Source organism: Schistocerca americana, chromosome 1 (genome assembly GCF_021461395.2).
Source record: "Schistocerca americana isolate TAMUIC-IGC-003095 chromosome 1, iqSchAmer2.1, whole genome shotgun sequence".
In the NCBI taxonomy this organism is placed as follows: domain Eukaryota; kingdom Metazoa; phylum Arthropoda; class Insecta; order Orthoptera; family Acrididae; genus Schistocerca; species Schistocerca americana.
The window spans coordinates 310,677,426-310,690,076 of NC_060119.1; the positions used below are offsets into that span (position 1 = coordinate 310,677,426).

The following is a 12,651-nucleotide window of genomic DNA, read 5'->3' on the forward strand; positions in this document are numbered from 1 at the left end:
AACTGCTGCTGGAGATATTTCTGAGGTGACAAGCTTATCTGTAAGCAAGTGTTACTCGATAAAATATTGTCGTAACATCTAGTGGGACATGGCCGACATATTGACAAGATGCAAAGATTAATTGGTATTGGAAATATCATCTGGGGATGGTATGCTTATCTATAAAGGAGTGCTACTCTATAAAATATTGTGGTAACATCTAGTGAAATATGGCCGACGTATTGACCCGATGCAAAAACTAACGATTTGTTGTTAGCGTAGAGGAAAGTAAAATTTCACTACCAGATCCCTAGTTGATTAATGTTTACGGGCTATGGCAACCACAGATATAAAGCTTTCGCCACATGAGCTATGTTAAACTAAGCTTAAGCTTTCTAGGTTCATTACCACTTCCACCGTGAGGATTTTTTTTTTTTTTTTTTTGTGCTGAGAACACTGGTAGTAGTTCAAGAAAGTCCGAATTTTAACTTCAATTGACTGCACCTTTCGTAGTATGAACTTTAACTGTAGTACCCTTCGACTGTAGGATTAATCAGTAACAGCTGGAATCAATCCCGCTATAAAAATATCTAGGAGTAACAATGTATGGGAATATGAAGTGTTCAAATGGTTCAAATGGCTCTGAGCACTATGGGACTTAACATCTGAGGCCATCAGTCCAAAATGAAGTGTAACGATAATTTGTGCTCATCCGTGATGGTATCAAATACTGCGTTTCAATTTATTAGTAGTGAAATTGCACTTAAACATGCAAGAACGAGATTACTTACAAAGCTCTAGTACAATCTTTACCGAAATACGTGTCAAGTGTATTCATTTCAGATCGTACTAACAGGGGAAACTGACGATTTGCAAAGAACAGCACCGTCAATAGTCACAGGCAGTAAACACGAAAATTAGTTTAGTAATTGTTTGTGCAGAGATATTAAAGAAATTATTCTTTCTACTTTCCATATGGGACTATCTGAAAGAAACTAATATCCCGTACCAAAACATCATCTGCCACGTACTTTATTGCTAGTCACAAGGTGTAGGTCTCGGTGTAGGAGTAAATGTCTTAAATTCCTTCATCGCTTCAATGATGCCACATTGGATAGATGAGCAGACATGATCTGACCTCTCTTCATTCAGACTGTTCATAGTTTGATGTTATCATTGATAGATGCTGAATCGAATATTCTGGGTTCGACACCCGACCCTTTAAATTTTACTGATTCGGCTTGGATTCTGATCCAGTCAGCCTTCTGCTGTTATTGGTAAAGCGGACCTGGTCTACTCAACTTTCTGTGACTACTAACCTATTTGAAGAAAAAAGCAACAACATTGACGCACAAGTCGAAGAGATCGCGCATTGTCGTAAACTACACGAAGTAATTATCCTTTTTCTGTCACATGTCTGATCGCACGCCAGACACGGTGTACTCGTGTGCTCCTTACGGTAAGCTAATTATATGTACCCACTGGAAGAACCAAATCAGTCCATTTCTTAGAATAAGTAAACAAAATTACAAAGCCAATAGGAAATAGAATAAACATTGAGGTGGAGACGCTATAAGAGCAGGCACCGTGATCTGGAAGTGGCTGTACACCGTCCTTTCAAGGTATGTCTTCTTCATCCTAGTGTCACTGGCTACAGAGAACGATGAGTCATACCGTGTGTTCAGAGTTAGAGGTGATCTCACTTGTGAATCATGCCCGCACCGCTGATAAACCTTCCTCAATGAATCTCAAGGAAAACTGCTTTTAACTGACACATACAATCTTTTACGGGTATACAGGTACGTAACGTGAAACCATAGAATGTTTGAAACCATAGAATGTTTCATTACAACTCGAAACGACTTTGCACATGTCCCCTCATACGCCTGAAATCAACCGCCTAATGACTCACGCGAATATAGCATTAGTCGACTTTTCCGCTCTCCAAAAAATCTGAAACAGATAACGTGCGCATAGCGGCCTTTATACGTAATTTTAGATTCTGTTCTACTGTACTGTTAGCTAGTTCTACTGAAGTGAACCAGTTTGAGTACAGTAATCGATATTACGAGCGGTTCAACCAATACATTTCGATAAAGTCTTGGTACTTTTACACTCTTGCAGTTTGATTTTCTTCATAACGAGACTAAACCCGAAGAGCCTTTAACAGTTTAATGGCAGGCACAACAAGCATTATATGAAATCTATGTATTTGATTGGTACCTGCTCTGCCGGACACGTCCGACAGAACAGACATCACCAGTGATGACGCGGCTGGTGCATACATTTGTGTGAAATTGAGGATAGGAAACGGAAGGGTGTGAATCCGTGGCCTCCAGCAGCACAGAGCACTGAGGTAACGCAATGTCGAGAGCTGAAAATTTGTGCCAGACCGGGACTGGAAGCTGGATGCTCCATTTCTCCAAGGCAGTTGCCTTAACCGCCTCGGCTATCGGTCACGATTTTCGTCCAACTCAAATTCACAACTCACCGCGCACTGCAGTGCATCGTCCCTCGTCCATTAGTCCCGCAGTCGCAAATTATTGATTCCCGTAGGAGTTCGGACAAAATTAGTGCATCTGCACTGAAACAAACGTTAAGGAGCCGCAGCGCTGTTACAGAGATGCTTCTAGAGGTTGTAGAGGGGACTTAGCAGATCAAGTTTTACACAGGAACCAATATCTGGAAACACCATCTTTTAATGACGCTACAAAGTTTCAAATTTATAGGTGCCGGCGCATACGGTCTCTGCTTCGGAAACAAACGAGTAGAAAGTGATAAGTGAAAACCGTTTTGTTACTTCTGGCAGTGGAATACATGTACAGATACTGTTGTTGTTAAGACTGTATGGCACGCGACTTTCAGAGGAGGGAGTGCGGACCAAAACAAGAAAAACTGTCTAGTAAACACGGAGTCCAAAATGCATACTTTCGAGCTATAAGCTCTTATTCAACAGAGCAGATGTGTTTCATACTAGGGAAGATGAACAAGTGCTCTTAGTTCTTACGGCATGCCCGTGTTTACTGCACATTTTTTTCTTGTCTTGGTCCATACTATACCATCTCTGGAAGTTGCCTACGCTACATTCTTAGCAACTGCAGTACCTGTACTTGTATTACACTTCCAGAAGTATCAGAATGATTTTCGCTAATAACTTTCGACTCGTTCGTTTCCGAACCAGGGAACCATACCTCAGCCTGATACATGTATCCATCACCCTTGATAGTTTGTGACATCACGACGGGATCACCGTATAATACCTACATTACAGGAGCCAGCGCTCCGTAGTGTCGTTGGACATTTCCGGACATGTGTTCCATTGTCAAACTTGATCTACCGTCTACAATCTCTAGAAGAGCGTAACATGAATTGTGAAACACTTCATACATACATTTGAGTGGTGTCCAAATAAACAGACCACCTACAAGATGGATCAAGGTGTTAAGGAAGCAATAAATCCAAGGGCCCTTCAGGAAGTTGAGGACAGGAAGACGACGACTGTCGTAAAAAAGCTGTGCATATGCAGGGTGAACCAGACCTCCACCGACAAACTTTCAGAGGTTGTTCGGAGATACATTCTGAGTACGTTTGTATAAAAGACTCATGGTTTTCAACGCCTCACTAAAGAGTAATAGGTAACGTTGTTACGATTTATTCGGTTCGTTACCGCAATAAACTTTGCTGAAAATATCTTCGCAACAAAACAGAGTTATATAGTTACCGCCTGTCCGAGAAACTACTGTGATGAGGTTACCGTCAGCTTGGGAACAACTCAGCACAATGGCGTTATGTCATTCTTCCATTGAATTCAGTGAACGCATACAGGAGCTGCACATCGGCCAACTCTTCATCCATAAGCCTATCCATAGTATCGCTGTGTATCACTATTAAAGCACAACTGACACTGACGGAAAACAAAGTGCTAGACAGAACCGAGCGATACTGAATGCAAACTTGAGGCCAACGAGATGAAAAAGGGCCTTACCGACCGTGAGCGAATGGAAACAAGACACGCTGCGCTTACCGTCGACATTTGCACTGTTGTGCACTTTTTTCAGCACAGTACAGTTACTGGAGCAACAAGTCAAACGAATACCTCTGTAACGAGCATCCGGAGACCGTGCGTACCTTACACCAAAATAATCAGAAGATATCCTGAAATAATCTCTGAAAGTTTGTCACTAGAGTTCTGGTTGTGGTTCAGAGATACAGCATTATCCAAAAGTCGGTAATAGAGTTGTGCTCCACCAAAACTACGGTTCACTAATCTTGGTACACTGCTTAAATGACGCAGTAAGTGGTAGGATTAGAGGTAGTATTGGTAGCATTGTTAGAGAATGAAACGTGAATGAATTTGTAAGAGAAACTGGGACCCGACGATTTCTTTGCTTTTTTTAATTGTTTGGTTGTTTCTTTTGCACATAATTACAAGCGCATATCATTCAGTGTTAGTCTATTCTATATTTTATAGGCTTACACAACATAATTTCATTTTATAAGTAATAAAAATTAGTTGATCGTGCAACTTCTGCGCTTTTATGCAAACAAAGCCATTATTTTTGATGCAAGTGCAGTTTACAAGCACAAACACAAAAAATATACAATTATTGTTGTTATTTGGCATTAAATAGAACGTTCTTTGTTATGATAAAAGGTAAGTGTTTCCTCTTATTACTGATAAACGCGAAAGTTCTTTGTAGCAGAAACACGTTTTATGTAACTTCGACGAAATATTTTGGCTGGCTGGGTCAAATGGCTCTGAGCACTATGGGACTTAACATCTGTGGTCATCAGTCCCCTAGAACTTAGAACTACTTAAACCTAACTAACCTAAGGACATCACACACATCCATGCCCGAGACAGGATTCGAACCTGCGACCGAAGCAGTCGCGCGGTTCCGGACTGAGCGCCTAGAACCGCTAGACCACCGCGGCCGGCAAATATTTTGGTTTTGTGGTTTTTTATTTCACTCTTTGTTGAAGAAATAGCCTTTTTAACGCTGTATAATAAACCTGTATTGTTTTTACTACAACATCTCTCTGTTTCACGTTACAAATCAACCATCTGCGAATAAAATCTGATTCAAACACTGAAAATTTCAATTTTGTTGCGACTACTATTTACCTTTAAGTAACAGACGGGAGGATAACTATGTGGAACAAAAATGTTCCGTAGGTTACGCGGCCGTTTATGTATCTTCACTCAGTTTCTAGACGTTTCATCGCTTCCGGGTTTTAGGGGAATCTGATAAGACGCTGGTCGCACTCGCAAAGAAAGCGATAGTTGCGAGGTAGCGCCCGATTGGTACGCAAGACAGCTAACGTAAAGATTACGTGGATACGACCTTAACTGACCAAAGCTACTAGGAATACTACCGTAATGATAGATTGTGGCGCAAACGTCACAGCACGTGACACTGCACCTCTTAGGAGTGCCAGTAGCCGTTTCCAGCGGGGAGCGAGTAACTGTTTCAGATGAGTTTAATAATTCTTAACTGTGCGTTTAAATGCATGCAACCTCTCGATGGCACTCGACAAAGTTAAGATCTTTAGTAGGTGCCCAAAAAGTAATGCACTCTATTTTTTTCTCAGCCGAAAACAACGCTATGAATGCGAAACGTCACGTATGTTATTTGAGTGTCTGAATGAGCGCGCCAAGTTTCCGTCACTTCCGACAGATAGCATAGCTGCAGGACAGTTTCAAAATGGCGTCTGTAGGTGATGTATGTTACAAGCACGTGTCTTCATTTAATTTCTTACTGCACAGAAAGAAACAATGGCGAATATTCACAAACGCTTGTGCAAAGTCTATGGAGCATCTGCTGTCGACAGAAGTACAGTTAGTCGCTGGACACGGAGGGTGAGGTCATCAGAAGGCGGTTCGGCGGAGCTCCACGATTTGCAGCGGTCGGGGAGCCATCCACTTGACATGTTGCAGCGAGCTGATCTTGTCATTCACGAGGACAGAGGCATTACGACTCGGCAGCGGGTGCTGCATCTGTCAAATGAGCTGATTCACACAGCACAAGGATGGGTACCGACAGAGCATGCACGTCCTTGTTTCGTGCTGGAGGAGGGCTATAGATCGGGATGGAGATTACGTGTAAAAATAGTGTGTGCAGAGAAAACACCTTTCTTTCGTGTGTGTGATTCTCGTTATGTTCAATAAAGAATTGTTGAAGAAAAATATGCGGAGGATTACTTTCTGGACAACCCTCGTGCGTCCTGCACAGGTCAAACGGTTCGAGAAGTGTGGTGAATAAGCTGAATAGTATGACGTCACAAGTTCGTTACGAGGCCCGTATTTTACGAGGACCCCTATTTACGCTTACTTATGATAGCCTAGAACTCTAGTCGGAACATTTGGCGTCCCACGAACACTCATGCTCATAAATTAAGGATAATTGCAGAATGTGGTACCACACAACGTGGCACTACACAAAACTGGCGCCAATAGCGTAGGCACGTAGGGAACACACACGACACAGATCTGTAAGTCCACGGTATTGGTGATAAGTTGAGAAAACCGTCCCGAAACACACGTGCTACTAAACGCCACAGTTTCCTGCGCGCGTATCCCGACATCACTATGGGATTTGATTACCATGCACACGTACACAGGCCGCACAACGGGTTGGCATACTCTGGATCAGGTGGTCGAGCAGCTGCTGGGGTATAACCTCCCATTCTTGCACCAGTGCCTCTCGGAGCTCCTGAAGTGTCGTAGGGATTTGAAGACGTGCAGCGATACGTCAACCGACAGCATCCCAGACGTGCTCGACGGGGTTTAGGTCTGGAGAACAGGCAGGCCACACCATTCGGCTGATATCTTAAAGGTACAGCTTTCCAAGGTTTGAAGGTACACCTCCACGATCGTAGCTCGGTGGGGCCGTGCGTTATCATCCATCAGGAGGAAGGTGGGACCCACTGCACCGCTGAAAAGGCGGACATACTGGTGGAAAATGACCTCCCAATACATCTGACCTGTTACAGTTCCTCCGTCAAAGACATGCAGGGGTGAACGTGCACTAATCATAATCCCACCCCACACCATCAAACCACGACCTCTATACAGATCCCTTTCAAGGACATTAATGGGCTGGTAACTGGTTCCCGGTTCACACCAGATGAAAACCCGGCGAGAATCACTGTTCATACTACACCTGGACTCGTCCGTGAACATAACCTGTGACCACTGTTCCAACGACCTTGTACTGTGTTCTTGACATCAGACTTTACGGGCTCTCCTGTGACCAGGGGTCAGCGGAATGCACCTTGCAGGTCTCTGGGCGAATGAACCATGTCTGTTCAGTCGTTTGCAGACTGTGTGTCTGGAGACAACTGTTCCAGTGGCTGCGGCAAGATCCCGAGCTAGGCTACCTCCGTGGCCGTCTGCGGGCACTAATGGGTGAGATATCGGTCTTCTTGTACTGTTGTACACTGTGGACGTCCCGTACTGTAGCGCCTGGACACGTTTCACGTCTGCTGGAATCGTTGCCATAGTCTTCAGATCACACTTTGTGGCACACGGAGGGCCCGTGCTATAAGTTGCTGTGCTTGACCTGCCTCCAGTCGCCCTAGTATTCTACCCCTCATAACGTCATCAATATGTGTTCTTTGAGCTATTTTCAACACGCAGTCAGCATTAGCACGTCTGAAAACGTCTGCACACTTACTCGCTGCACCGTACTCCGACATGCACCAACACACCTCTGCGTACGCCGACTGCTGGCAGCGCCACCGTGAGGTCAAATGCACCGCATTGTCATACCCCCAGGTGATTTAAACCCGCAAACCCGCCCACCAGAGCGCTGTTTCACCATGTATCAGCATTATTCTTAATATGAGCATGAGTGTAGCCCCGGGAAGTCCAGACACCCCACTAAAGCCGAGGCATTTGGCAGCAGTACTGCTACGAGTCGGCCTGCCGAAACGTCAGCCACGCTGGGCAGGCGGGCGCGCGCGCTCACTCACCAGAAGGCGACGGGCAGGAAGAGCACGGCGGCGAGCAGCCAGGTGGCGGCCGTGAGCAGCGAGGCGAGCCGCGGCGTGAGGCGCGACCGGTACGGCGGCACCACGATGCAGCGGTGCCGGTCCATCGAGATGAGCGTCAGCGTCCACAGCAGCACGAAGCCGCACACGAACTGAAACACAGCGAGCAAGGCGGGTCACGCCGCGGACTCCCACACTACGCTCACTACTCGTCACCACCGGCTGCGTCTGCTGTGCATTGGGTTGCGGAACTCTTAGCAAACAGGACACAGGGTGAAACTTACTGGCAAATTAAAACTGTGTGCCGGACCGAGACTCCAGCTCGGGACCCTTGCCTTTCGCGGGCAAGTGCTCCACCATCTGAGCTACACAAGCACGACTCACGCCCCGTCATCACAGCTTTACTTCCGACAGTACCTCATCTCCTACTTTCCAAACTTTACAGAAGCTCTCCTGCGAACGGCAAAGGTCCCTAGTCCGAGTCTCGATCCGGCAGACAGTTTTAATCTGCCAGCTAGTTTCACATCAGCGCACACTCCGCTGCAGAGTGAAAATCTCATTCAGGACACTGAGTGTCATTTTTAACGGAGAGATATCTTCACATGTAAAAGCAATTTTGGGCTTACCACTAAGGAGCGTTACATGGAGATTACTGTTCACAATACACACACTGTTTCAAATAACGTCTCTTTCTCTATAACTTGCAAAAATAATAAGAGAAACGAATATTTATATCGGTAGCTAAAAGGTAGAAACTCTTTCTGCCGAGATATGGACATTCTTTTTTTGTAACCTACTGCGTATTACTACACAGGGTGATCAGAAAGAGTCTGAAAAGCTTGCAACGGTGTTGCATGGTAGGTTCTGCCGTGAAATAATTGTTGAAAAAATTGATACATTGCGACGTTTTCGGTTGAATTTGCATCAAACTTAGTCAATGAGGTCGTATTCCGTGCAAATTCAAGCGGCCGGCCCGATTTGGTGTAGCCAAACGCGTTCCTTTGGTGGGTTCCTAAAGCCGAAAAAGAGAGCTATGCAAAAATTGGACATGGCACCTTACTAAGGATCGACACTGAGCCAAAGTCTGAGCATTCTCATCCGCCATCAGCTGTGCTGTGAGGAAAACTGACACTACACTGAACTGACAAGTCATAGCATAGCCATAAGCACAGGTATAGACTAAAGTTGAACTAAATAAGCCCTCGGTCACAATTTTTAGTCTTTTTGACCAGGTGTCAACACTTCTATGAGTGCCTTAATCAGATATTAAATATTTAAAGTGGCATGTAACGTATAAAATAAATATCAAACCAGAAACGCTTTGGTCACAAAAATTTTGAAAAGAATGCATGAAAGGCGAGCTGTTGCTACCTTTTGTTACCTGTGGCTTTATACGTATGAGCAGCCCACAGTCGCTCGCCTTTCACGTATTCTTTTTAAAAAATTTTGTGACTAAATCCTTTCTGGCCTGATATTTATTTTATACATGACATGCTACTTTAAATATTTAATTTCTGATTAAGGCAGTCATAAAAGTGTTGAAACCTGCTCAAAAAGACTACAAATTTTGACCCAGGGCTTATATAGTTCAACTTTAATTTATAAACGGTCACTGTTTCAAGCAGCCACGTTTAAAACATGCACAGACGGCAGTATAAAAAGACAGTGTGCATCGGCGAAGCCGTCATTTGTACTGAGGTGATTCATGTGGAGAGGTGTCTGACGTGATTATGGCTGCGCAACGAGAATTGGCAGACTATGAAGATAGAATGGTAGTTGGAGTCAGAAGCATGGGACTTTCCATTTCGGAAATCGTTAGGGAATTCAACATTTCGAGAACTACAGTGTCTAGAATGGCTGCGAATATCACATTTCAGGCATTACCTCTCGCCATGGACATCGCACTAGCCGACGGTCTTCACATAACGACCGAGAGCAGTGGCGTTTGTGTGGTCAGTGCTAACAGACAAGCAACACTGCGTGAAATAACTGCGGGAATGAATGTCAGACATACGGCGAACGTATCCGCGAGGACAATGCGGCAGAATTCGTTGTCAATTCAATGGGCAGCGACCAACGACAGTGCCTTGACTAACAGCATGTCATCGCCTGCGGAGCCACTCCTGGGTTCGTCACGGTATCGGTTGGATGATAGCCACTGGAAAACTGTGGCCTGGTCAGATGAGTCCCGATTTCACTTGGTAAGAGCTGATAGTACGGTTCGAGCAGACCCTATAAAGCCTTGGTCCTAGGTTTTCAACTGTGCAAGGTGGTGGAGGCTCCGAATTGGTGTGAGCAGTGTTTACATGGAATGGACTGGGTCCTCAGGCCCAACTGAACCGACCATTGACTGGAAATGGTTATGTTCGACTACATGGAGACCATTTGCAACCATTCGTGGACTTCTTGTTCCCACACATCGACGAAGAATATTTTGGACGATTTGAACAGATTCATCTGTACAGCCCGGCATGGACTTCCATCGAATATTTATGGCACATAATCGAGAGGTGAGTTCATCCCCAAAATCCTGCACCGACAATACTTTCGCAGTTATGGACGGCTATAAAGGCAGCATTGCTCAAAATTTGTGCAGGAGACTTGCAACGATTTGAGTCCATACCGCGTCTCGCACCTTGCCTGGGAAAAGGAGGTCCGACACGGTATTAGGAGGTATCACAGGACTTTTCACACCTCATCGTAATTGGATCTGGAGCGCCAGTACAATTTGCGTGGGTAGTTCCCTGACTGGCCAACTTCAGTGCGAATTAACTACAAGGGCGCTACATAACGATTTTTTTCGTAACAATCACCTCCCAGCACAACCTATACTGCAACATACTTACAAGCTTTTCAGACTGTTTCTGACCACGTTGTTTAACGTTGTTAACAAAAATCTCGAAAAGTCATTGACCGATTTGCTTCAGATTTGTACACGATGCTTTAATAAACCCTGAGTTGGTGACAGTCTGTATTTCTTAAAATCCGTAATATACATAATCCGTAATATACATAATATGTAAGGGGTAACATTGTTACCAAAACCTCGGAAAGTTATTGACCGTTCACTTTATATTTTTAAATGATCTACTTTGGATAGTTCTTGACCGGTTTACTAGAAATTTTTACACAGTACTCGTAATATACTTTCAGACTGACATGGGCTATATATGATTTTTTTAAGAAGAATGTATAGATTTTCTGTTAAAACTGATTGCGAGAAACGAAATTCTGGTCTGTGTCTTGCAGTGAAAACGTGCCATTTAATTTTCTTTCCAGCAGTCAGTTTTAACTGCGATAGCATGGATTTTAACCAATGGACCATATTCGATAAGGATAGAGGCTGAACTGCTGAATTAAAACTTGTGCCACTAAACAGAGAACACGAGACTTGTATTTACAGTTCACTGTTTTATGATTACTATACTACAACGGCATCTGAACCGCCCGAAACTTCGTAATCCCACCTGCTCGCAGAGTAAAACTTTCCGAGTTACTGCCACTAAAGCTACTATACTCACAGATACAGCAGGTGCAGAAGTCTCTTCATTCTCCATATGCCAATAATCTCAACCTATTTGCTCACATCTTAAGCGATTTCAGTTCCCAGTCAAAGTTTTGTTTTCAATAACAATAAACAAGGCAATAGGTCACGGAACGAAAAAGAGGAAATGTTGAAGGGAGTGGGTGGGGGGGGGGGGGGGGAGGGGCAGGAAATGGACATAGAGAGGGGGCAGGAGGACATAGGCAGAGAGAGAGAGGGGGGGAGTGAAGGAGATGGACAGAAGAACAGAAGACATGGAGGGAGAGAGAGAGAGAGAGAGAGAGAGAGAGAGAGAGGGAGAGGGAGATAAATGAGGTGGAGGAGGAGATGGACAAAGATGGAGGGGGGAATAGGTGATGGCTTTGAGAGGGGTGGGAGGAGGAGGTGATGGACAAAGAATGGAGCAGGAGGAGATGGACAGAATAAGGGGGAAGGAAGACACTAGAATGTATATCTAATTCCAATACACACAGCAACTGCGAAGCATTACCGCGTTCGCTAGTTTTCCAGAAAGTTACAGGAACCTGTGTTGGATCCTGTTGTCTTTGCGGTATGGTCTTTAGAGGGAAAGGAGGTGCCTTGAAACTGGAAGTCTGAGGGATGCAATTCCGGCCAGATCATGGATATTTCAGTCTGTTTCCAAATTTGTCATTCACCGTCAATGATGTGTAGATTTGCCAGAAACGTCACATGGTTCGAATTTTACGTTAAATTGTAGGCTCCCTTTCGGTGGTTGCAGACTGTGGTAGGTTAGAGACAGGCAAGACGTCGAAGCTGCGCCGCATTGAAAGACTAGAAATAGACTACTGAAGCACACGTAATTATACTACAGCAAGCAAATATATCTTAAAAACAAACCACTTTTTTCATCATGTCGCTTATGTATTTATAACAAATGTATATGAATCAGTTTAACTCAAATTATTACATGTTCAACGTTTTAGAGGTGCAGGCAACATACTGTACAAAATCGGCTGTGATTAGACATGTTCTGGCGAGGGAATTTTCATTTAACCGTGGTCCTGCGGACCAGGTTATCTTACAGCGTAAGTCATGGCTGCTTCATTGGCATCGTGTGAGCATTTGCCGAGCATCAGCAACATGGAAACGTATTCGTCAGATGGGTATGACAAGTT

The 12,651-nt window shown here is 44.4% G+C and overlaps 1 protein-coding gene across 1 annotated transcript in view; it reads right to left on the reverse strand.

Moving 5' to 3' along the window:
* Positions 1 to 12,651, reverse strand: part of LOC124596223 (neuropeptide FF receptor 2-like) — a 162,846-nt gene that overhangs the window by 4,173 nt on the left and 146,022 nt on the right. The window contains exon 3 of the mRNA XM_047135283.1: positions 7,954 to 8,123. Within this exon, the coding sequence (XP_046991239.1) occupies positions 7,954 to 8,123 (170 nt within the window). The remainder of the gene's footprint in view (positions 1 to 7,953; positions 8,124 to 12,651) is intronic.